The sequence below is a fragment of the Danio rerio genome, chromosome 16 (assembly GCF_052040795.2).
Source record: "Danio rerio strain M-AB ecotype USA chromosome 16, GRCz13ab, whole genome shotgun sequence".
NCBI lineage: Eukaryota > Metazoa > Chordata > Actinopteri > Cypriniformes > Danionidae > Danio > Danio rerio.
Genome location: NC_141036.1, coordinates 40,913,355 through 40,941,127, shown reverse-complemented (window position 1 = coordinate 40,941,127; position 27,773 = coordinate 40,913,355). Strand labels below are relative to the sequence as shown.

Sequence of the window (27,773 nt, the reverse complement as noted above, 5' to 3'; positions counted from 1 at the left end):
CCCAAGTTGCTTTGATATCGGCCTTTAGCTCGTCTGCATTTCGGGGTCTGTTCCCTCACCTTCTTCTGTCATGTTCAAGGTCCCGAAAGGTAAATAAGAATATCTGTAAATTAGTGCATGTGACATCAACAGTTCAACAGTAATACATGTGATTCACAACCTGTAATCAAAACTGCACACCTGAAGTAATTCTGACCTACGCTGTTAATGCTGTAGAGGGGACTCTTTCCTCTTTTGTCTGCACCACAGATGAACAATCGGTCTTCGATCTCTGCTAACATTACTGCACAACAGAAATGACGTTGTAATTAAAGAAATCTGATCTGAAATTCCTCTTCGAAATTATTATGACCTGTTAGCTACTGTCTTTGCGTAGGGCACCAGAGTCTGTGCCTGCTTCCCCAAAGAAAGTAACCTTTAGTCTCGATTTAGGGGAAGCTTTCTTTTGACGTTGCCACTGCTGCATGCCTCTGTGTAGTTAACACAATATATTAGTGCAAACAGTTTTAATAAAGTTCAAGCAGTTTTCAGTCAATTAATTTTACGTATTTGTGAGGCTTACAGCTGCTTAAAGGTTTAGTTCACCCAAAAACTGAAATTCTGTCATTAATTATCTACAAATGAAGATATTTTGCATTTAATCCAAGAGCTTTCTAATCCTCCCATAGATAAATCGTTGAATAAAGTTATTTTTGTTTAGCTTCATATAATTATAATTGAACAACTTATGCCACATGAACTTATTTTGACTATTGTGGCGAGTCAGAGGAAAAACACATACACAAAGCGTTGGTGTTACAAACAGGTCTCCGGAGGGTGATTTATTTATATAGTGAAGTACGTGAAATGAGATGAATATGGTGCTCTTCAGTGGATAGGTGCTCTGGTGCTCCAGGGAGAATGTGAGTTTGAGTGAGAGTTCTGGTGAAGGATCGGTCAACTGCTGGAGTCCGCTAGAGAGGAGAGACAGAGAGACACAGACATTAGCACAGGGAGTCATTAGCTGCGTTTCCACTATCGCGCCTAAAGCGAGCGAGCCAAGACCAGTCGCGTTTCCACTGTCATTTCCGGGGCCTAATCGGGCCAAAGCGGGGCTTTCTTGGGGCCAGCGGCCGGCCTTATTAGGCCCGCCAAATACCTTGGGCCAAGGAGGGCCAGCTGGGGCTTCGGGCGGAGTGAAAGGAGAGGCGGGCAGTTTTCTGGTTGCACATGAGCACATGCGCCAAACAAATAAAGAAATAAGGGAAAGAAAACATCTAGCCTTACAGTCTGGGGTCTTTTTGCGTATGATCACCCTTATGTTTCCCTTTTAAATGTAAGGCTGCTGCATAAAATAATAAAGTAGTTTAAATTTATAGTGACGTTCTTTGCTGCGTTCTCCTTTATGTTTCAATAACGCATAATAATCTTTACACCATATTAAAGACACAGCAGACAGTAAAGGTTTTCCAGAGTTTTTGTCAAGGGTAAAATGTTTGTTTGTGCGCGTTTAAATGCCTGTATGTGTGTGTGAGACCGGGCAAGAGCGCTCCTTCACAGCTCTGTTATGCCGCGAGCGGCTTTTTTCTGTATTTATTTTGGAGATAATACACAATATAAATACAACAGAAAGACATAAAACTTAACAAATTACATGCCCACTTTCATAGACTTTAAACAATATAGTGTCATATCTAGATAAAATAGCCTAAGCTATATTGAAATATAATTTAAAGAATTACAAATATCGGATATATATATATATATATATATATATATATATATATATATATATATATATATATATATATATATATATATATATATATGTATATAAATCGTATTAAATAAATAAACCAATTTAAAATAAACAAAAGCTAGCTATATGTAGGTAGCCTATATACAATACATAAATCAAACCGTTTTAAAGCCACTTATATCCTAACTTTCATTTTACAAAGACCTGTCTGAAAAAAAAGATTTTCGATATTTTCTAAAAACAATTAACACCGGAGAAGGTTTGAAATGTTATTTATAAAGTATTTGGTTGCGATGATATTAATCAAATCGCGCAAACAGAGCATTATTTGGGTGAGTGAAAGCAGAATCTTTCCTACCTTTTTTTCTGTCACTCAGTCCTGCGCAGCGCTCGCTGCTTTAAACGCATCGGGGGAAAGTCCAAACACAAAATGTGTTCTATATCCTCAAACAACTGTTTATGTTTTTATATGATGTGGTTAAATTTATAAATGAAACTTTAAATGAAGAGCTTTAGTGAATAGCTGCCGAGCGCAACAAATATGGCTATATTTTATTAGGCTACTCGCTCTTGTGCCGGAAACACTTAACACGATGTCTATCAAAACGAGGATGTTATAAAATACATGCCATATCGAGTTATAAACGAGAATTTCTGTGGCTTTATATTATGGATGTGTGCGCTCTCTGTGTTGGGTCCCTCCGTTAATGGCGAGAGCACTCGATGCACAATGCCAACAGTCGGTCGGCGACTAAAATGTAATGAATGGAAATACACAGGTCTGTGCGTATAGACATTTCATGTAATGCTGTACAGTAACGTGTCATTTGTTTGTTTCGGTTGTCTTCATTTTAATGGTTTCGTTTCGTGATAATTCTATGGTGTGCTTTATCTGCCTGTCCTGATTCCCACTGAAGTGGGCGGGTTGTGTGACGTTTGATTCGGGGACGTTCTGTGGGCGGTGTTTGCGTGACGCGCTGTGAGTGAAGAAGATTTTATTCTCTCTGTATGAAGTATTTTCTAAGTGTAAAGCAGTTAATTTTCTCTTCACAAAATGTATGTAGTGTTTGCAGCAAACATGCCAGCCTGTGTTAAAAATACAGTGATATGTCTGTGTAAGATGAGTATGCCTGCACAGGAGCAACACTAGGAGAAGGCTGAGTGACTGATTGTGTAGAATAACTGAATATGTAAAGCACTGATTATTTATGTTAAATACTTCTATGAAGCTATATGTGTCAGAAGTTAGAATGAGTAACATATTATCAAGTTATTATCCTATCATAACAATGTATGTAAACACTTAGTTCCTTTGCATAAGTTGCATCTATAATTTACTGACATAGACCTGTAACATCTCTGTTGACATGAGCTAGTGGGCTGAGAGCCAAGAATAGCAGGACCCCTTAGACTAAAAACCTATTCAAAAATGGTCAAGAGTTAAAAAGAGACTTAGGGGTGTGTCAAAAACATAAATAAAGGAGAAGGAGCAGGAGAGACTTTGGAAGGTGTCCAGGAGAGACTTCAGAATGCTCTGGGGTCTGCTCTGCTCTTTCTCGGCTTTATTATGGAGAATAAAGTCTATTTTCTGATATTGAAAACCTCTGGTCTGATAATTTGTAATTGATGAGAAGTCAATATTTACGACAAATGGCGCCCGCACGTGCGGCTGGAAAGAGATAGACGGGTGACACTGGACATGCTGAGGCTTGGAGGAAAAACACAAATATGTGGCCACGATTAAAAACGGTAAGCAATTTTCGCTTATACGTTTGTGTTTTTTCTACCAAGGACCTGCTTGTAACGGTAAAAAGTCACTTGAACTGTTTCTCCAGCTATAAAGAACTACAAGTAAAACTAAAAAAGTAAAAGTAAAGATATAAAAGGAAAACAAAGGGGTTTTGAATACCAGAAGAAAATAACAATTTGCATGCAAATGATCTGTGTTTTCCTAAGAGGGCCTTGACGGATAGGATAAACGTTAACTAGTAACTGTTACTCATGTTTGGGAAATTTTTTAATGATGAAGATTATGCCTAGAGCATTTTTAAGTTTTAAAAGGAAGTTCTTAAAGTGTGGTGACAGTTAAGAGATTAAAGCAGATTAATAAAGTAGAGAGAAGCGCGCAAAGACCTCGGAGTACCCGTTCTGTTTTAATAATAATAAATATTATTATTCAGGAGGCTGGGGGAAAAAAGGCAAGAATCCTGTGAAATGCTATTTTTACTGAAGAACAGTAAAGACGGGAGCAGAAGTAACAGGTCACTCAAGAGGAGTGTAGTGGAGAATTCTGTGGTTATAGCTCTAAGGTTAGAGGCTGCTCGGACAGGTCACTCAAGAGGAGTGAGGTGTATTTATGTAATTGTAAGTATTTGTGTATTTGTCTGTGTTGCTGGGGTGCTTAGAAGCTATCACCTTTGATCTAGAGCAGGGGTCGGCAACCCAAAATGTTGAAAGAGCCATATTGGACCAAAAAAAACAAAAACAAATATGTCTGGAGCCGCAAAAAATTAAAAGCCTTTTATAAGCCTTATAATGATGGCAACACATGCTGTATGTATTTATATTAGCTATATTAGCCTACTATAAAAATGACTTCGTTGGCTACAAATACATACTGAGCCTTCATGATTAAATGTTCATTTCCCTGCAGTGCATCCTGTAGAGAATGACGCGCCACGTGACTACTCTGTTGTACAATGCCGTCTCAAGTTTAACTTAATTACAGTATATTAATGAATTATGTTTAATGTTCAAGTTTAACTTCATTACAATATTAATGAATTGTTTAATGATCATGTTTAACTTCATTACAATATAAATGCATTATGATTAATTATCAAGTTTAACTTCATTACAATATTAATGAATTATGTTTAATGTTCAAGTTTAACTTCATTACAATATTAATGAATTATGTTTAATGTTCAAGTTTAACTTCATTACAATATTAATGAATTATGTTTAATGTTCAAGTTTAACTTCATTACAATATTAATGAATTATGTTTAATGTTCAAGTTTAACTTCATTACAATATTATTGCATTATGTTTTGCTTTTAAGAAATTAAAGAAATGCAATAAAGAAATAAAGAAAAAAAATTAAATTTTTTAAAGAGCCCATATTATGGGTTTTTGAAAATTCCCCTCCATGTAGTGTGTAACACAGCTCTAAGTGAAGTGAAGTATCCAGCTAAGGCTTAAATCTGTAAGAATACAGTGTTTAAAACGGTTGATTCATCTATAAAAGAGTCGACTCATAGTGCTTCAAACGAGTCGCCTTGATACCGACTCATTAGGTGTTTCGCCATGACGTACGAACGAAGCCAAGTTATTCACGTGCACGCGCAAACCCGGGAGATTTCAAACCTGAGGCCCCGCCCTCTGACGCAGAAACCCAGACACACACACACACACACCCACAAACACACGCACACCCACAAACAACACGCACACAAACATGCCGGTCGATTGAAGTCACACTGCAGATGGACATTATATTGAGTCTCTACCCAAAGATGAAACATCAGCATTATAACCAAGCAGTTGGAAACTTCTGGAAGCCACATGCTACAAAGAATACTTCATCTGAGTTTGTTAAAGGAAGGATCAGTAAAGAGTAACTGATGGACGTCAGGATGGGTTTCTTCCATTTCTCAAGTGTAAGTACGTGCGGTTAAAGTTGTTGCCTCGTTGACTCTAGCTTGCAAATGTATTTAGTTGTGATTTGTTACTTGTAATCGCGTGTACTGTATCAGGTTAACTGGATATTTTATCTTATCGCGTGCAAAGTCACGTTAAAAACGCGACGCGTGCTGTTTGTTAATGGAGCTCCGTGCTAGAGTTCTGCTCCCGCGATTTATTCGGAAATTTATTCCCGCGCCGCAGAAATCTGGCGCGGGGACAGCCGCGGGAATAAATTTCCGAATTAATCGCGGGAGCGGTCGGTAACGGGTTTAATTTGGGACGGGAGTGGGCTGTCTAGCAATATCACGGATATTGCTATGCGAATTAGAAAGAGAGAGTCTGCGTGGTGCTTGTGTGTGTGTTAGTGCGCACGCGCGCGTATGAGAAAGAGCGAGCGAGAGAGAGAGAGAGAGAGAGAGAGAGAGAGAGAGAGAGAGAGAGCGAACGAACGAACGAGCTTTGTGGTGTGTGTGTGTGTGTGTGTGTGTGTGTGTGTTTATACTGACAGCTTGGCTGTCTGGACTGTATACTGGGTGATTTTTTGGCGGCGGGCAGAAAACGGAGCGGGTTCTCAGGCTAAAACCTGGCGGGTGCGGGCGGAAGCGGGAGCGTTGTCATCCGGAGGTGTGTGTGTGTTTTTGTGTGTGTGTGGTATGGCGAGTACACGACTGTCTCCTTCGTTCGGTTATCCGTGGCACTATCCACTCGCCATAGTGTGGCAGCTAAACTCCACGTCTACACTATCGAGCGTGTATGAACTGTGATTACTTTTTAAATTGCTGATTAGCTATTGGCCATTTCCCTCTCTGACTGAAGGCAGTCGACCAATCGCGACAGACTGTCATCGGTCCAATCAGAGCAGATTAGCTTCGCGCTAAGGAGGGGTTTGGGAACAAATGAATCACTGGACGATTCATACAGGAGTCGCTGGGATAATTAGGTAAAAATAAATGCAGATTATAAGACCATGAAAGTGTTTTTTGACCTTGCATGCATATTAGACTGTTGTTGGAGACCCTTACAACCAGGATATGACCCTATTTCATGTATAATATGGGCTCTTTAATGTTTTTTTTTTATTTTGAGGATTTCAAAAAACAACATCAAAATTAACGTGCACAACGTGCCCCTTATCTGGGCAACAAACAGTGCAATAAAACGCAGTCTGCCATTTCCATTTCAAGATCAGCTCGAGTCATTCCTGGGAATGTGCTCAACCAACACAATCTCACGGCAATTCGTAACTTTTTCATTTAGTGGCTAATTCGTATGAATTCGTACGATCTAATTCGTACAATTTAGCACGATTTGCTTTTCCCCCAATGACGGTTGGGGTTAGGGGTTTGCATATCAACGATCGCACCTTGTAAATAATCACCGTTGAGTGAGTGATCGGGATGGGCTTCTTAGAATTCTCTCAGGGAGGGAAAATGAGAAAGCGTGCCCCGCTGTACCTCTTTGGCAAAGACAGCTTGCACTCCATGGCTCATCACACAGCCGCCGGTTTGTTTACAACAGCTACCTGCCTGGCATCCCGCCCTGCTGATAGAAACGTGTGTCGCAGGCTATGACGCAAATCTTCGTTGACAGAAATGTTGAAATTAAATATTCTACACACTTTTACAGCATCGGAAAACGTTAAGATTGTTTGTCCTCCTATAGAAACCATATTAAAACAAAAAATATATTTTCCTCCCTCATCGTTTTCCATTTTCAAACATTTTTTGAAAAAGTTCCAGGGAGCCACTAGGGCAGCGCTAAAGAGCCGCATGCGGCTCTAGAGCCGCGGGTTGCCGACCCCTGATCTAGAGAGACTAGAATAGAGGTGAGGTTCAGGTTACACAGTGTAAGAGATGAGGTTAGGACGAGTGAGAAGTATGATTGTGTTTAGAAGTATGTTTGCAATAAGAGTGAGTTTAAAAGAATTATCGTTTTATATTATAATATAAAAGAAGGATTGCATATGTTGTGTGATTTTATGAACAATAAGATAGAGAGTGATGCAGTTGAGGGAAGAGATTGTGATACAGAGGAGGTTTAAGCCTCATAAAATTAATTGAGATCATATTGCATTTGAAAGACACAGACTAAAAAACAAGAATATACGAGTTAAACATTTTTCTGAATAATCTCTGTGTGTTTGAAGTGTTTTTAAGTATGAACTATAGGCAGAGAGGGGACTGAAATTCCTGACATGTCGACAGTCTGGAAGAAGGTCTGCTTCAGGAGTGGTAAGAATCTGTCTATTTTAAGAACAAAAGTTTCACAGGACAGATAGAAGCTAAAGAGTAAAGATATATTATAAGGTATTAAATAAATAGAAATATAAAGTAATGTAATAAGATAAATGAAATAAGAAAATATACATGATAGAATAAGATTTAATAAATAAAAAGTGTTAATAAAAATGCAACTAGAAGCTATACTAATAAATATTAAGAAATAAAAAAATTGAAGCATGGAAATAATTACATATGGAGATTAATAGTTATATTGATCAGGAAATAAATTTACTAAATCAGTAAAAAAAAAGATAAGTTAATAATTTGAGTAAATAAAGAATTAGAAGAAAAAACTTTAATGAATATTGATTAATTGAAGAGTTAATGATCAAATGTTTAAGGAAAATAAGCTTAAAAAAATGAATTAGGAAAATCTAAGAGACAAAAATGCTAATTTTTGAAAAGGAAAAGAAGCATAGGAAAATGGAGAAAAAAGAAGTCCAAACATTGTTTAATAGAATTAAAAGAGAAGATGTTTAAAAATATATATTATAAAGTAATATAAGATAAAAATTAGAAAAAACAGCAACATTTTGAAGAAAACAAGATTTGGCTTTAAAAGATAAAATTATGTTTAAGTGCAATAAAAAATTGTTGTGGAGTAAGTTGACTGTTGTCATCTGTTTTAAAGTCAGCTACAGGCTGTCATCTGAGCCAACAGCTATTTGTAGTAAAAGCAGTGAGTCAGATGTAAAGCATAGACACTGAGGAGAAATGAAAGAACATAATAGTGAGTTCAAAAATTATATAGTTAATATTTTATGTACTTAAAAGGTAATTGAGAATTAAAAATTGCATTTCAGATAGGAAAAATGCTTAAAGTAAACAAACATGGGGAGTTAAAATAGTACTATGAACTTGAAGCTATTGCAGTAAGGATTTTGAACAGGTATATTAGACATTAGGCCACCATATAGTACTGTTGAATTAAAACAGGTATGGAAATGTTAGAGAAATTAAAATAGTGTAAGATGTAATGTAACTAGTGAGGAAACACTAGAATAAGATTAGGAAAAATAAGTGAAGCACAATCTGAAGCCAAAGAAATTAATTATAAGAACATTTAACAAATAGAAAATTAAGCATATTTACATATGATAAAAATGATTGAGAATGAAAAATAATTAGAGAAAATAAGTTGTTAAACTACAAAAGGAGTCTTTATTTGATGAATGAAAAAATGGAAAAAAAAAATATATATATATATATTTTATTAAGTCATGAGCTAAATTCTATATATATTAATTAAGAGGACATAGGGATGAACTTTGGGGGACTGTAGTCTTGTACCTACCAGACATCTCTGAGTACACTGGCAAATGGAAAGGTGTTTGAAAAACACAATGAGCAAAATGGCTGTTGACACTTGTGACATGCTACAGCAGTGATGCAGGCACTGCATACTCAGGATTTACTGAGGACTGAAAAAGCTACATTTTAAGATGAAACTTTAAATGTGTATTGTTAAATAATATAGTATGATGAATGTTAAATAATTTAGGTTTAAGTTTCAATTGGTTTAATCATAAAGTTCCTTAAACATAGAATGATAAATTACAATGCAGCAGACTAACTAAAGAAAAAGAAAAAGCTTTTGATAAGGCAATAATATCTAAGCATAATATTATTGTGAATGACCTAAATCAAGATTGGATATTGAAAACTGGAAAAATTCAAATCTAGAAAAATTATTTATAGTTAAAGAGAAGATTGAAACAACAATTTTAATGAATTCATAGGACATGATAAGGTCAAAAAGTAACAGTTCTAAATTACTATAAGAAAAATTGAAAGAGAAAAGTGTTTAAGAAAAAGATATTGTTTCACATGAAAACATATGTGAAAAATAATTTGAAAGAAAATATTAAGGAATAATAGTTAAACAGAGCAAAGAGAAATTTACAAAACATACAGTAAGTTTTAGTCAGCTGATAAAAAAGTGCATCAAAATTGTATGAACAACTAGTTTAATGAGAATGCCTTAAGAAATAAATGTTAGCCAAAAGACAGTACCATAAATTAGGACGAAAAAGGAATTAATATATAGCTCTGAAAATTGATTAGTAAAAGAAAGAAGTGTCAAATTCCAACTAAATGATTGTCATTACAGGACTGAGATGCAGATAAAATCAGCCAGCATAGTCAGGGTTAAAATTAAATCAGATGTAGATTTGCCCATAAAGAAAACCACTAAATGCTGAAATAGGTATTAAACACTATTGAAAAGTTTGTGTAAAAATAGGAGCACTAATAGAAACATCTAGATAATGTAATATGCAATCTGTCCTAGACATTTCTATTTAAATTTAAAGTAGTAATAAATTATAAGTAACTAATAATATTTAATTGAAGTTAATTTGATAGTTAAAATAAATGGTTAATCAAGACAGATAAAAGAGGCTTAATGTTTAGGTTATGATTTAAGAAAATCAATAAGAAAAGATTTTCCAGCTGAAGTTAATATTGTATGTAAAGATATGTTCTTTTGGATGATAAATATTTCAAGTGGTTTGGTTTCTATTGAGTTTATTTTAGGTAACTACCAGAGGAGGGTAGAAACTTGTTTGTACTTGTGTAGCTTGGTGAATAGCATATACTGTATACACCAGAATGCATAAAGGGTTATAATAAGGGAGAAGATCATAGTATGGACACTGTCACAATATGTGGATGATTGAATTATCTACAGCTTCACAGAGCTCTAGTTCAATTAAAAGACTTGAGTGGAGACCATTGCTCCAAACAGTGAGATGATGACTGTTTTTGGTGTTGACTAGATAGAGAATTATTCTGTAAACAAGCACTGTTAAGAAACTATGATGAGTAGATGATTGGAGTAATACTAGAAGCAAATTATGAAGCAGGAACAGTTATTACATCTGTGACAAGAGAAGTCTTTCCTAAATTTTGAAATGCCTTCAGAAATAAGTTCATAATGGGTTTGCATTCATGAAGTTAATGAATGATCAATAAATAAAAACATCTAAAGAAGTATGAAAAATTATGAATAAAGCAAAAGAGAGAATAATTGTATTATGCTCAGTTACCAGAAATGGCTGAAAGAGATGAAGATGATCCATCAAGACCAACGCTCAATGAAATATTTGAAAATAATAAACTTAATGGGATTAATGTGTTTACAAGTGCATTGGTGAGTGATGGCATGGAAACTGACAGAAACAAGCATCTAACACCGCATCGCATGAACTGCTATTGGGTCGACCCTTGAAAGAAACCTTGCAAGAAACCGCATGACCCTTGCAAGAAACCACATGAAACTTTGCATAAAACCTGGCATATAATCTCACATATAACCATGCACATAACCTCTTGGAATGGTTTGCAAAGATGTCTGATATAGTAAGGACTTTTATGAAGAAACAAATAATTGCCATGTGCAAAGCGATATCTGTGCAGGAAACCAGAAAGGAGCCATGTGAGAGAGCAGAGATATAAGGTCCAATTGGTCCAGCTGATCGAGTCTATCTGTGGATGCTCTGGAGAGCTCAGGAGGAAAGGACCATATCTGGATGAGGGCAAATCCAACAGCTGCCAAAGGGGATGCCATTGATGAGGTACCAATGCCTCAAAGGAGCGAAAGGGAACAACTCCAGCAAAGGAAAGCTGACTGGAAACAGAGGAGCCTGAATATTCCAAAGCTCTTAACTACTAAATGCCACGTGTGGAAGCAAGAGTTTATCAGAGCAAAGAAAAGAGTGATTCTAATAATGTGCCTGAATACCACATACAGAAGTGTCACAAATCAAGGGATGATGAATGCACAACTGCAGATTCCAGAACTCAGACTCTCAACCACACATCTCCATAAACATCTATTAAAGTCAAGTGAAGATGCTGATAGCTCAGAAGAAGAGAAACAAGGATGAGGAAAGATCAAGATCAACATTTGATGCTTTTTACGTTTGCATATTGATTTTGTTTGCATATCGCTTTCATGGTACCTATATATAATATCACTTCAGTATATTCTACATGAGTGTGAAAACTAGCAGCTAGCACTGAACCAACTGAATACTTATGCTTAAAACATTGTTGTCTTTGATGTGTTAAGAGAAAAAGAGAGTACAGTCTTTTACTTCCTTCAAATCAAAAAAGAAAGGGGAGATGTTTGGCTGGACTTCTGTCAAAGTACAGTGGCATAATCTAGTCAATTGATAACAGCTATGTGGCTAATATCAGTCACTAGATAGAGGTAATTAAGAGAACTGGATTATGAAATTGCACTTTGGGGTTAAAAGACAATAATATTAAGACTAAAGTCTTAAGAGGAGGGATTGAAGAAGATTTTATTCTCTCTGTATGAAGTATTTTCTAAGTGTAAAGCAGTTAATTTTCTCTTCACAAAATGTATGTAGTGTTTGCAGCAAACATGCCGGCCTGTGTTAAAAATACAGTGATATGTCTGTGTAAGATGAGTATGCCTGCACAGGAGCAACACAGAGACTTCAGAATGCTCTGGGTCTGCTCTGCTCTTTCTCGGCTTTATTATGGAGAATAAAGTCTATTTTCTGATATTCAAAACCTCTGGTCTGATAATTTGTAATTGATGAGAAGTCAATATTTACGACATGAGCTACTAGCCCGACAGTGGAAACGCGACATGATTTCGGTCTCATTTCTCAACCTCCCGGGCTATTGGCCCGGCCCGGCCCGGCCCGATTAAAGCCCTGGCTCGCACTGGCCCGATAGTGGAAATGCGGCTATTGAGTGAAATGAAGCTCGTCTTCCTTGTGTTTGGGGATGGCTTATACGAGTGTCTGCTGATGAGCTCCAGCAGGGATCGATCCGTGCTGATGAAGTGACAGCTGGGGTGAATCCGGGACCAAGGCGACGTGGCATCAGCATACTCGCCACTAGGATTGGGTACCGAAACCTGCTAGGTAACCGATACGTACCATTATTAAATCAGCGTATGAATTTCAGTGCCTAATTTTGGTGCTGCAGCAAGGACGTTACGCCTGTTTCACACCACAAGCGAAAGTAGCGCATGAGCAGCGCGTATGGAGAGCAGAAGCAGCACACAGCCGTTTGCCTTTCACACCAGCTGCGTCTGCAGCGCGCAGCTCTCCGGCAGCTGCTGCAGAGATCAATCTATCTCTATGTCTATTCTATCTAGTTATGAACAGCTCTCGGGTGGAATAACTTGAGTGAACATAAAACAAAGCCGAGTAAAACTTTCTTCCTCAGTTTCAGCAGCACAGCACAGCACACAGCGAGCTCACATCATCCAGCATGCGTGTCGAACTACACTACCCACAATACACTTCGCTATGGACTACAACTCCCGTAAATAGCTAGTCTTAAACCGACCACTCCCCTCTCCTGCAACACTAGCGTGCAACTTAAGCAAAACTGATACTAAAATTGTTTTACATTTGGTTTTGTAGTTCGGGCCTAAATAAATGTTTGTTGCAGTTTTTTATCGTTTTAAGTTCATTTGATTGACTATATATAAATCAGTTGATATTTTTAACGCATTTATTGAGTAAAATTGCTCCTTTTTACTGTCATTCAATGTGTTTAGGTCATTATTAATGCACGAAATAAACAATAAAAAATAGCACTTATTATTACTCCAGAATAATTATTTTTTAGGAAACAGTGAAAACACTTTCAGAAACATTATTGTAAATGAATGGGAGGGCAAAATAAATCGACTTCAGCTGTAGGCCTGTTAAAGTTTACAGGTGCAGCAATGTGCCTTGATGTACTTGAATGCTAGAAATGTGTTCTCCAACACCCGTATAACGTTACTTGTCAAATAAATAAACAAGGAAGATTATTTTGAGTTTAAGTTATTTAATTATCTTGTTTATGAAGACTGCAGAGTGATGCATGAACAAAAATGACTATGAATAATGTTAAGTATTTTGTGATATATATGTTAAAATGTGCTCCTAAAAGTACGTGGCCCCTGCCCGCCCCCACAGGTTAATAGTAAGCTAATGTAATTTCATAATGCAAATCTTAAATTCATGCTCACCAACAAATGATCAAAGGAAATGTATTAATGTAATACAGTATGAATTTATGTTTACTTTAAACTGTAATCATATTGTTCTGTTAAAATTATTTTTAAAAATATTTTGTCAAATAAAATTATTTTGTAGAGTCATCCACCATCATTTTGGGGCTAAAAAGTATCGATTCAGGCACCGTTTTGGCACCGGTATCGTTTTAAAAGTATCGATTAGGCACCGGTATCGAAAAAACCCAAACCAGTGGTTCTCAAACTTTTTTCACCAAGTACCACCTTAGAAAAAAATCGTCTCTCCAAGTACCACCTTACGACGCTATTTTTAACCAGTATTAAAAAATAGCGTTGTAAGCCTAATTAAGCAGCTACAGGTGTGCACAGTTTTAAAACGATGCAGATTACTTCCTATTAGTAAGAATATGTATCATTGTCAGTCACTTTAAACATTTGAAATAGTCTGAACATTAACTGTGCTTGCAGATAAAAAAAAAAGTTTTAGTTAAAATGTGCTTTTAAAAGTTCATAAAAAAAATGGTGCTGTTCTTAAAAAGTAAAAAGAAAACTGCTGTACTTAAATCTAAAGTATTCATAGTAGCCTATTCATCAAAAGCTGGAAATGCTGCTTGGACCTTATAAATATAGGCTATATGTCACATTCCTACACTTTCAGACAAATCTTGAAATAAATGTTAAATGTACATGACAGGGTTCATACCGGCACAGCCTAATGAAAATCAATTCCAGCACCTATTTTTTTTTCAAGACTGACATGCTATGTATTGAAGACCTGAAATGTATTCTCAGCAACACATAAAACATTGCATAGGAATAGATACACATAAAAACCATTAATAATAATATTTATTAATCATATATAATAATAATAATAAACCTGCACTAAGTGCTTGTGAAATCTTTTTTGTACTCAAGTAAAAATACTATTACACTGCTAAAATAACACAAATTTTAGTAAATAATACTAATATTAGGTAAAAGTACAAATTACTCTTTTAAAAAGTACTAGTTGGTTACTTTTAAAAAAAAAATCTGATTTTCATTATGAAATCACATTTTTTTTTAAGTGTAAACCTGATTTAATGGTTTGATTGCTTACATCCCTAAGCTACATGTATAATTTGCACTAACAAAGGAAGTATAGTCAATTTTTCCTTTCATGACAATTAATCTTTTTCAATAGCACTGGTAAAACTACCAAATAATATTTAAGGCCATAGAGACACTTTTTGCCCATTTTTAAAACTATATATTTTTAAGCGTTGAAAGGTTAAGTTAAAGTATATGGTAAAAAGATTTAAATTTAGCCTTTTATTTACATATTTTACACTATTTTTCTTTACAATATGGCAAATTTGTTTCTTAAATAGCTGTACATCACATGTAGATTTTATTTTACACTTGATCTTAATCTAAAATAGAAACGTAAAAAATACAAGTACACTGTCAGTAAAAAAATAAAACAAATGACTTCATTTTACTTGAGGTATTTGAAATATGACGACACTACATTTATCAAAGCAGTGCTTTAAGAGCCTTTTGTAAATGTTGATAAATAAACAATAAGTAGGCTAACAATGGATTGCTTTGACCTGTAATGCTTTAGGACAGATCAGAATACACCTAAATGTATAAATCACACAAATACCTCATCCAGAAACATTTCCAGCATAATTATTTTGTCGTAAAGAAATAAAAAATGTTCCACCTTTGCTAAAAGTAAGTTTCACTTCACAACACAGCCAAATAAGAAGACCATTAGCATTGTCATCGATCATGTATCAATCTATTTCTAAATATTTGATAACTTTGAATACTTTTGACTAAATTTAGTTAAGGAGCAAAGATAAATAATGTATACTTTAATAGTGGAAAGATCGCGATTGTATTCAATCTGAGCACACAGGCGATCATGAGAGGACTTGCAGTTAATTTGAAAAAAGCCTATTTAAGAGCTCGCATATCTGTTTTAGCGATTTGTGTACATGAATGCGCTCTCGTGTTGAAATAAAGCACTCGCCGCATTTGCAGAAATGAGTAATTGCGCAATACCTTCATTCCCGCGCCGCCATTCAGACTGTATAGAGGAGTGACAGGTCAGAGGCGAGTCGACTGGCTGTCGGAGAGCGAAACGTGTATGAAGATCATCAAATAGGCAGGAAATATGTCCACGGTTTAATTACTCTGCTAGACATCTCTGTAGTGAAAACATCCGAGAAGTATAATTCCAACAAAACATTTGTTTTTAAGTTGTTTTTTCTGTCTCTGCAACACAGAAAGCCTTTGTCCCGCCCTTACGTTTCACGCAACTAGACAAGGTCGACTGTGATTGGCCACTTTTCATGTCAGTCAAATCACGCTTCTGAATCAATTCTTAAATTTCGGAAACTGATTTTTAGCAGCTTATGACACAATGCACTAAAATAAACACTCTAAGCACAGCGTTGTGATCGTACGCTTCACAAAACAGCCAATGCTGATCACATCGATGTTATATTACGCATTAAAGGATTAAAAGTGTTATTGTTTCTTTCATTATTTAGCGATTCCTCCGCGTACCACTAGGAGGAAGCCCGCGTACCACTAGTGGTACGCGTACCACAGTTTGAGAACCACTGACCCAAACGATGCCCAACCCTACTCGCCACATTATGTTTTTGGTTCCTTTCTGGGCATTGATAAATGCTTATCCAGTAAATCTATGGGAGGATCAGAAAGCTCTTGGATTAAGTCCAAATTATCTTTATTTGTGTTCTGAAGATAAACAAAGATCTTATGGGTTTGGAACAACATTAGGGTAATTAAGTGAAGTTTATTCATAAACTAATTTCGAGAGGAGCACGTGATTATGATTGAACACGGCTGGTCCTGCATTAGCATGCTTGATCCACCAATCAGGCCATTCCTAACCACTATAAAGAGCCAGGGTTTTCTCACTACAGTCATCTTCGATTTGAAGAATACACTGCTCTGCATCAACTGCTACTGCTACTGCTACTGCTACTGCTACTGCTACTGCTACTGCTACTGCTACTGCTACTGCTACATCAACTTCTCCAGCTACATCAACTTCTCCAGCTACATCAACTTCTCCAGCTACATCAACTTCTCCAGCTACATCAACTTCTCCAGCTACAACAACTTCTCCAGCTACATCAACAACAACTTCTCCAGCTACATCAACTTCTCCAACAACAACAACAACAACTTCTCCAGCTACATCAACAACAACTTCTCCAGCTACATCAACTTCTCCAACAACAACAACTTCTCCAGCTACAACTTCTCCAACAACTACAACTTCTCCAACAACAACAACTTCTCCAGCTACAACTTCTCCAACAACAACAACTTCTCCAGCTACAACTTCTCCAACAACAACAACTTCTCCAGCTACAACTTCTCCAACAACAACAACTTCTCCAGCTACAACTTCTCCAACAACAACAACTTCTCCAGCTACAACTTCTCCAACAACAACAACTTCTCCAGCTACAACTTCTCCAACAACAACAACTTCTCCAGCTACAACTTCTCAACCTTCTACTTCAATTGCCTCACACAATGCAATCTCTGTGTCTTCAACCCAATTCTCCAACAAGATCACAGTAAAAACTCGATCACCATCCATGAACTTTGCCTAAACTCTCGATGCCTGCGATCCAAGCTGAACTCTCTTCTAGGGGTGCACCAGCGGTAACATACATGACACTTTTTAAGGGGAAGCCTCACAAACTACAACTAAGATTAAACATCCATCTTTAAAGGATGATTCTAGCGTGAATAGAATGACTCACCTCTCAATCAAGGTTCTAGACAATCCAATCCTTAAAACATCAGTCCACAACTTATGCATACATTGATAAACATCCATGTTAATCCTCCAAACTAGTCGCTGTGGTGCATTCAATAGAGTAGCGTCTCCAATCATAACACTAGTTCTCTGGCAAACAAAATGGCCGCCAGCCTTTTTCTGCAACTTTGATTGACACTCCTTCGAGCCAATAGCTGAAAGGAGAAGCGTCACCATCCAATGAACTCTCAAATTTGAGATGGTCCCACCCTCTCTCATGACAAGCTCATGAATGATTATCATTACATTTACACAATTACTACTAAATGGTGACATTAATTTAAGTTCAGGGTTTGATGTTGGCAGATGATAAATAAATAAATACATAAATAAATAAATAAATAATAAAGAAAATAAATAATTATAAAATGTAAAAAAAATAAAAATAAAATAAAAAAAAAAAATAAAAAAAAAAAAAAAAAGCCACATCTGATAGCAGTTTAACTTCTAAAAAGTTTACTCTGCTATTGAAAAACATTCAACCCATTAGGCATAGAAGTCCAATCGTAATATGCCCCAGTGACTCATGTCCATACACTTATAAGCCATAAGCTTATAATGGCAAGTTGGTTAGATGTGAAAACAGCAAAGAAACAAACTTCCCGCTTTGACTTCCACGAATGAGAGGAGGACATTTCTGACATGTCTGATGTTTCATCAATTGACTCTGCGTTAGATACAAACCAAGGGGTTTAAACTCCACTATAATTCCACCTACCCTGTCTTCAAGAGGTACATCAGGACCACTAGACGAGCAGATTTCCCAATTAATATGCTATCCTTAGGAGGGACAAATGCCTACCTCTACTATCTTTGCTCGTTGCGACAATGAGGCTTCGTACCATGCATTAACAAAGGCACTTCCACACTTAGTTGCCCATGCTCTTATTAAGACGCCCCGCATGGTTATCAGCTAAAATAATTCATTGTGTTTGCCATACATGTACCATGTTGTAATGTCATTTCTGATTCTCTCTTGTTTTTCTCATTTCAGAGATCACGTCAGCTGGTTGCAGAAGCTGACCCTCATCCAACCTATTACACTCCACATCCATTTCTAAATACATTTACACTCTTTGCAAATGACACTTTTCCACTCACATAGCCCACACCCTCGATGCCATATTCACACTAGCCTTTTTAATTTAAGTCTTCTGAACTAAGTATGACATTTCAATCCAACGATACACCTAACCATATCTGATCTATCTTCGCAGGATGAAGGGATGCAGGATGATATCCGTTCCCCCACACACCTGTTCTAAACAGGCCCGGATTGACTAATCGGGAGGACCGGGAGAATTCCCGGTGGGCCGGTCCGTTTTTTTTTTTTTGGCCGCGAGGGCCGGTGTCCCTAGCTCCAGAATCTGTTGCTCTCAGCAGTGACACTTTTTTAATTCATTTACTTGACCACAGCCTTTTTATTCATTATAAAAAATAAAAAATAAAAAATAAAAATGATAGTGCCATTAGAAACTGATTTGGAAATATTTATTTACTTATTTTAATATAGTCAGTCGTGAACTGAGGTGGGCTGGTCTGAGGCTTGAAACTCCAGAGCTGAAAAGGTGTCCCACTCCGGCCCTGGTTCTAAACCTCTTAGCATTTTTACACCACAGAAGAGCAATAACACCTCGGGGAAGCCCAGCCGATCATCTCCAGCCAACTTCCACCATCATGCATTATTGGGTATGAAGTATGACTCTGTCATTTCCTTCCTATTTCCCTTCCTATTTAACATAGGAGCTCCTTCACTGCCCTTCCCTGTTTTTCTAGCTTTAACTTTTTCTCTCCAAATTTAAACTATCCTATACTTCTATTCACTTTCATTCACCACAGCTCCGACCAATTCAGGGGTTGTCTTGAGTTTCAGTTGCTGCAACAGGAACGTTCTAAATGAGCTTGCATACACTTACAAATTTTCTAAATACCACTATCGTTGCACTCCCCGCACTAATACAGCAGTAAATGCTTCTGCGGGAGCACAAGTTGCCTCCATACTGGCCCACTACACCACTGCAGCCGCAGAAATGCTCCGCAGAGTTGCACACCCAAAGCACCACTGCTACCGCAGTGAACCTCTAGCATATGCCTTATTCACCTTCATCTTTACATATCAATAAAGGCAGTATTTAACGTCCCTGCGGGAGCACTCAAAACTTACTAATATCGACTGTTTAGGTGCTCCACTTAACTATACACCCCATTAACATCACGGCAACTGCAGTGACGCTCTAGCTGAGCCCCTTTATCACTTTCATCTCTAAATATCACTGCTAATAGTACTTAGTATTTCCGTGTGAGGCGCTAATACTGAGTACCACTGCACCTCTGCTACTGCAGAGACGCTTTGCCGAGCCTTATTCTCCCTCTGCACCACTGCTGCAACAGTTAAGCTTTGCCTGAGCTGCAACTGCAGAGATGGCTGTTTAGCCTTAATTCTCTGCACCATTGATTTTATTGCACTTCTGTAACTGCAGAGAAGCTCTGCTGAGATTATTTTTTCCCCTGCACCAATGCTGCAGCAGTGACGCCCTGCCTGAACAGTCTTCCAACAACAGATATAAACTCTGTCATTGGTCCTCTAACACCTCTAAATCCTCAATTTGCCTCAGCCAATATTTCCTCAGAGAAGCCCAGCTGATTCTCGGTTGCAGACTTCAACCTAGTTTCCAAGCAGCACGACTCTGTCTGTTCTTCCTACTTTCTGTCTTAGTTGCATAGGACTCATTTTTACTAAACTTTCCTTTTTATTTTATTAAACTTCCCTTCTCTTCCTCTTCATAATTTTTCAATTTCACTTGCACTCATTCTCCGCAGCTCGGACTCCCACAGGGGTAGCCCCAAGCTCCCACTGCCACAGCAGTGAAGCTCTTTAAGAGCTCACATGTACACTTTTCAAAAAAAAAAAAAAAAAAAAAAAAAAAAAAAAAAATTTAACCATTATCACACTCCGCCGCAATAATACAGCCGTAAAGGCGTAGCGGGAACTCGTATTGCTTCCATACTGACTACAATTACACCTCTACAGCAGCTCCACTTAATTACATTGCATTGTAGCATCAATTTATTTTCCATCACCACACTCCCCGCAACAATATAGCCATAAAGGCTTAGCGGGAACTCGTATTGCTTACATACTGACCACCATCACACCCTTACAGCAGCTCCACTCAATTACATTGCATTGTAGTATCAATTTATTTTCCATCACCACACTCCCCGCTATAATACAGCTGTAAAGGCTTAGCGGGAACATGTATTGCTTTCACACATATAATGCACCAGACTCTGAATACCTATGCACCCCTGCAGCCACAGAGTTGCTCTACTGTGCCCGATTCCTATCTGCTACACCGCTGTTAATCAGCTCTCCAAAGCGCACTTCCCTTTAGAAACTGACTTTCACCGCACCTCTGCAGCCGCAGAGACGCTCAGCCGAGCATCACTCCCCTCTACATCACTGCCGCAGTAGTGACGCTTAGCGAGCGCATATACACTTCCACTTAGCAATCCACTACTGATACACTCTCCAGCACTGCCAAAGCAGTTAAACGTCTCTGCGGAGGCGTATTTACCTTCCAGATACTGACTTCCATTGCACCTCTGCAGCAGCAGAGACGCTCAGCCGAGCATCATTTACATCCCCTGCACCACTGCTGCAGCAGTGACGCTCTGCTGGAGCTCATGCACACTTCCATTACACTTATACCACTTCTGTCACTCCCAGCACTGCTAAAGCAGTTAAAACGCTGCTGCAGAAGCGTATTCTTCCCCTTAGGACTGACTACCACCGCACCTCTGCAGTCGCAGAGACGCTCAGCCGAGCATCACTCCCCTCCACATCACTGCCGCAGCAGTGACGCTCAGCGAGCGCATATACACTTTCATTTAGCAACCCAATACTGATACACTCTCCAGCACTGCTAAAGCAGTTAAACGTCCCTGCGGAGGCGTATTTCCCTTACAAATACTGACTTCCATTGCACCTCTGCAGCAGCAGAGACGCTCAGCCGAGCATCATTTACATCCCCTGCACCACTGCTGCAGCAGTGACGCTCTGCTGGAGCTCATGCACACTTCCATTACACTTATACCACTTCTGTCACTCCCAGCACTGCTAAAGCAGTTAAAACGCTGCTGCAGAAGCGTATTCTTCCCCTTAGTACTGACTACCATCGCACCTCTGCAGTCGCAGAGACGCTCAGCCGAGCTTCATCCCCCCTGCACCACTGCTGCAGCAGTGTCGCTCCACCGGAGCTCACGCACACCACTATTTATCCATACCATTACTGACACACTCCCCATTGGACTGCCAAAGCGGTTAATCAGTTAACCGCTTCTCATCTGCAGCTACAGCTCCGCAGAACCTTACAGCTTCATTTTCCATCACTACTATACTAAACCTTTACGAAACTCACCACATATGTTTTAAACCTTTACACTTACCCCACTCACTCTCCCGCTGGTCCTTACAATTAACAGGACCCGGGGGCACACATAGTCATACATAAGCACCTTCAGTTAATTTTTACACCCACACCAGTCTCTGTTGCTCCTCCAAGCTATTTCTGTATCACTTTTCAGCAGCCGGATATGGCATTAATCTCCTGTGCCTTTTGGGGGGTTCTTCAAATACGCGGCTGCTGTCCCGAGCGGAGCATTTTGGGGAGTTGTCGAGATCTACCTGAGCTCGAGGCTCCCCTCTCTTCCTCCAAACGGGAGGGAGCCCAGGGCTCAAGAACCTTCGAGCTCAGGGCTCTCTCCCGGGACAGCATGCCAAACTTGCTTATAATCAATCATCAGCTAAGTGTGAACTCTTGAAGTGAAGTTTATTCATAAACTAATTTCGAGAGGAGCACGTGATTATGATTGAACACGGCTGGTCCTGCATTAGCATGCTTGATCCACCAATCAGGCCATTCCTAACCACTATAAAGAGCCAGGGTTTTCTCACTACAGTCATCTTCGATTTGAAGAATCCCCCCTTCCACCCCTACCTTTTCACCTTTCCCTCCATAGGGCAGCACGGTGGCTCAGTGACTAGCACTGTCGCCTCACAGCAAGAACGTCACCGGTTCTAGTTCCTTAACAGGCCGGTGGTCGTTTCTGTGTGTAGTTTGCATGTTCTTCCCGTGCTTGCGTGGGTTTTCCCCGGGTTCTCCGGTTTCCTCCCACATTTCAAAAACATGTACAACAAGTTAATCGTTAAATCTAAATTTCAATACAGGTAATCTAATAATGCAGCATATCTTTTAATAGCCTTCAATCTTAATCTTTAGCTATTATAAAAAGGGGAGTTGTCGAGATCTACCTGAGCTCGAGGCTCCCCTCTCTTCCTCCAAACGGGAGGGAGCCCAGGGCTCAAGAACCTTCGAGCTCAGGGCTCTCTCCCGGGACAGCATGCCAAACTTGCTTATAATCAATCATCAGCTAAGTGTGAACTCTTGAATGACAGAATTTTCATTTTTTGGTAAACTAATCTTTTAGGATCAACTGAAATTACTCAACAGTTTTCTTCAGAAAAACGAGCATGTCTGCTTTTTCAGGAGACAGACAAGCCCGCTCCTGGCTGATAATGTCCCCAGCAGTGGAAAATGTACGCTCTGAGGTTGTGGATGATGCTTGCATGCAAAGATACCTTGATGCCAATTCTGAAAGCATTGGCAGAGTGTCATTTATGTCCCACCACCAGGTTACTGGACTTACTGAGGACAGTGTAGACGGAAGCAGTCTGTACTTATTTATTATCTCTATATCTCCTCTGTAGTGCTGCTGACGCTGGTCTGCATTCTTGCTTCAATTGCCATGTCCTCCACAGCAAACAGCTCCTCAAGGCAGAAAGCTTTGGAATCTTCTATTAACAAATGAGTAAAGAAATAAAGACAAATATAAAACTATATAAAAAATAAATTCAAACAAGTTAATTTTCTTCTGAATTAAATAAAATTAAATAGGAAAAAATAGGATTTCTTTATATTTTCTTACTAGTGCTGTTGTTGCAGATGCACTGTCTTCATCAGAGATGTCATTTCGGTTACCTGCTAAATGCCTGTTCTATCTGCTCAGTCGGAGTCTATATTCAATAAAAAACTAGGTCACACTGAAGAAGATTTCTATTCTCTCTGTATGAAGTATTTTCTAAGTGTAAAGCAGTTAATTTTCTCTTCTCAAAATGAAAAAAAGAGACTTAGGGGTGTGTCAAATAATCCTGTATAAAAATTGTAACAAACACACTGAAACTTTAGAAGGTGTCCAGGAGAGACTTCAGAATGCTCTGGGGTCTGCTCTGCTCTTTCTCGGCTTTATTATGGAGAATAAAGTCTATTTTCTGATATTCAAAACCTCTGGTCTGATAATTTGTAATTAATGAGAAGTCAATATTTACCACAACACATATTGATCTACAATTCAAGTGAAGTAGAATATTACCAATATGAAGTAACACCTGTTCTAAGGTCCTTTTCATTAGCTCCTCCTTCAGTCTGGTCCACACTTCATTTGTCACTTTTGACTTGAATCTGGGATGCAAGGCTGTGCCCTCCTCCATCTGATATTCAAGACAAAAACACTGAGTCAATCACTGAATAATTCTAATGAAAACAAGAGCAAATTCAGCAGGATTACACTGCACCCCTGGTATCTTTTTGAGAGGTCAATCCAGATAGGGTCCTTGATGGTCTTTGTGAAGGAGGAGTCCTCTTTATTCACTGTGAAGTGGTGCTGGAGCTTATTTAAGATAGGCAGAATCTGACCCAAGTTTTGGCTCCTTTCAGCAGAGACGCAGAGGGTTGAAGTGTAAAGTATCTTTGTAATTTTGACAAACTCTTCTGCTTTTCTAAAATCCTCATCAGAAATTCTCTGCAGTCTGTAAAATATGATCAGATTCATTAGCTGGACTATAGATTCATGAGCAAAATCGTTTACACTGAAAATTGAATAAGCATTTAAAATGAGAACAGAGTTTTTACCTGTCCTTGTCCATTAATTTCTTAAGACGATGGTCCATGGAGGTGGCCTGGAAGGCAGAGAACTGCTCTAGGAATCGCTCCACCATGAGGAATAAGCTATTCCACCTTGTTTTCACATCAAGGATGACGGCATGTTCTGGAAGACCTAAAATGGGAAAGAGAAATTTATGTTTGTGTTTGTGTGGTTATCAAAGTGGCTGTTTATTTGCAGAAATATTTTACTGCATGATTTAGCAAAGGATTTTTATTAACTATTTGGCCAAAGAGTTTTGCACTAAGGTTCATCTATTCTGATTTCTACCTACCGAGAAGATGCTGCTTCTCTTTAAGGATAGGTTTAGCCAGGGTGGATCTTTTCAGCCACACCACCATTGCTCTGATCCTTCCTGCCCACTGTGAGACTGAGGTAATTGTGGAAAGCTTCTGAGCAGCAATATTGAGAGTGTGAGCAAAGCAGCCAATTTTTTTAATACTCATCTCTTTTTACTGCTACATCCATGTTTGCTGCATTGTCACAGCAACTACTCTATCCTTTATATTAAATTCATCAAGAATATCTCTTATCTCTTCTGCTAAAATGTCCCCTGTCTGGGATGTGTATACTGCCCTTGTATGTAGGACCCTCTCTTTCATGGAACCCTCTCTGACAAAGTGAAGTGACACTGTCAGGTAGTGGTCCTGTGCTGAAAACAGGGCCAATGGACTCCACAACCCACCAGGGGGGAATGCGGGAAAAACCAGTTCCAGCTGCATTTGCAACTGAGTATGCTGAAACTCAGCTTCATCCCCCCAGCTCACACATATGGTCATTTCAATGTTTGAATGTTCTAGATTAACCAAACTGACTTTAACTATCATGTTTGATTTCATTTGAAATGTCTCAGTGCGATTGGTACAATGGTCTCATTCTCTCAGAAACAGACATAATCAACACAATAAATATATAACTTCAGGCTTCTTTTGAACCACTGTGAAGGGTGTGACTTTTTCCTTTTGTTATACACACACACCCCCTTCCTTGAGGGAATTCTTGGATTATTTAAGGTAAGGTTTAAGAAAGACTCAGCGCGATTCTGCCTACCCAGAACAGCCCATAACATGGAGCCTAGGCTCCAGGTTATGTAAAATTTACACGTTATGTAAAAGGTCAGGTATGCATCTTTTCATCTTGGATTTATCTTTGATAATTTGATGTTTTGTATTGATCATTTTTGAATTGACTGATTGAATTGGCATAATACATTTACCTGACTAATAAAATGTGATGTTTGACCATATTTTGCTCACTCTGTAATTATTAATTCAAGTAGATTACGCTGTATCCTTGTTTCCGCACGTCTTGCGTCAGGTCAGTAGACGGACTAAAATCCAATTGAGATGGAGCATTGGGCACACTAATTGTGTTTTAGGGATCCGACTGACTCTTGATATTGATTCATGTGTACTTAGGTGGAAAGGGCGATAACTTCCGTCTAGGTCAACAAGGTGTTGCACGACTAACCTAGATTGGGTACCCGACCTTTGTTTGAAGGTAATATTATTCTAAATTAAGTTCATATGGGAAACCATGGGCTTGGTGAAAACCAAAGTTACTATAGAGTCCAGTAGTCGGGTACATTTATATTAATGCCCTAACCTCTAATTAGAAATGATGATTGTCTTAACTCAAAGGTGTACATCTAAGCGGGACTAACTAAGTGAAGTTTATGTATAAACAAATTTCGAGAGGATCACGTGCTTATGATTGCTAGCAGCTGACCCGCATTATCCAATTCACTACTATCCAATCAGATGACTCCTAAACTACTATAAATACCCTGGGGTTTATTCCATTGCTATCTTCGTTTTGAAGAAGCAGCTTCACCGTAGCTAGCTCCGTTGAAGAACCTACTCTAAACCAGCATGGACAACCAAAGCATCTACAAGCTATCACCTACCAGCTATCACCTACCAGCTACAATCTACCAGCTACCATCTACAAATTACCAGCTATAATCTACAAGCTACTAGCTATAATTTACAAGCTACAATCTACAGCAGCAACAACAACTGCAGCAACAACAACTGCAGCAACAACAACTGCTACTTCAAAACAACTCCAACAATTGCATCAACGACTTCAACAAACATCAAACCTTCCACCTCAATGCATCCGCTGTGTCTTCAACCCTATTCTCCAGCAAATGACAGCCAAAAACTCCAAAGCCATTGCAATGAAACTGAACCATTACCTTTTTCCTAGCGGTGCACATGCTATGCACATGAAGGGAAGCTTTGCAAAATAACTTTACCAAACATTTAGACTAAAACATTTATAAATCTTTTGAATAACAAGACTAGTGTAAACAATGATTTTAACTAAAGATACTCGCCTCTTGCCCGTCCACTGATACATAACATCTAACAGCTTGTTTGCCGGAATGTTCAGCAAGCAACAGCTCAAGCCATAAACAATGGTGAACTTGATCAACAAAATGGCCGCCGGGCTTTTCACCTTTGGCACGCTTGACTGGCTCTCCTTCAAGCCAATAGCTGTAAGGAGAAGCTTCACCACCCAATAAGCTCTCTGGAGAAGGTCCTGCCCTCTCTTGACTCTGTTGCAAGTCTTATGAATGAATTTGGACCAGACAAGCTTGTGAATGAAGTTAAGATACCAACAAATGTTATTCATGGATTAAAGTAAAGCCAATTACTAACATTCCATTCACAGTTTTACTAAATGGTGACATCGCCCTTGAAATCTTATAGAGTTCAGAGTTCGATGTTAGCAATAAAAAAAAAAAAAAAAAAAAAAAAAAATTTATTAATAAATTAAAAATTAAATAAATAAATAAATTATACACAGAGCACTGGGGTCCAATTACACTAGACCAGTGACTCATTTATTCATACACTAGTGTCTTACGTAAGCTTATAATGGCAAGTCAGTTGGATGTGAAACAGCAACAAACAACTACCTGATTGGCTGCTATGAATAGGAGGACATTTCTGACAACGGAACTTCAATAAACACTTCCAGGACCACCAGACAAACCATACCCCTTATCCTCAGCTCTCCATCCAGTTGCCATTCTGTGGGGGGATGAATGCTCACCTCTACCATCCTTGCACGTAGCGACATCAAGCTATCAGACCATGCATTAATAAAAAGACCATGACATTTGGCTGCAGAACCTGACCCTCATCCAACCCATTACATTTTATATGCTCTTCAAATACAATCACACTC

General features: G+C 38.4%; 2 protein-coding genes across 2 annotated transcripts in view; one reads left to right on the top strand and one right to left on the bottom strand.

Annotated features, from left to right (window-relative positions):
* The window catches only part of LOC137487940 (serine/threonine-protein kinase pim-2), a 74,529-nt gene that overhangs the window by 28,057 nt on the left and 18,699 nt on the right, over nucleotides 1-27,773 (top strand). Inside the window, exon 4 of the transcript XR_015511783.1 lies at nucleotides 18,568-19,005. The gene's annotated coding sequence lies outside the window, so the exon portion shown is untranslated. Of the gene's footprint in view, nucleotides 1-18,567 lie in introns of the transcript that reaches the window.
* LOC148679582 (uncharacterized) lies at nucleotides 790-27,008 on the bottom strand. Its single transcript, XM_088651243.1, has 7 exons — nucleotides 24,850-27,008; nucleotides 24,545-24,689; nucleotides 24,208-24,441; nucleotides 24,022-24,123; nucleotides 23,562-23,649; nucleotides 23,283-23,430; nucleotides 790-953 (listed from the first exon to the last, which is right to left on the bottom strand). Exons 1-4 carry the CDS (start codon nucleotides 25,019-25,021, stop codon nucleotides 24,078-24,080), a joined length of 597 nt encoding a protein of 198 aa, XP_088507369.1. The 5' UTR covers nucleotides 25,022-27,008; the 3' UTR covers nucleotides 790-953; nucleotides 23,283-23,430; nucleotides 23,562-23,649; nucleotides 24,022-24,077.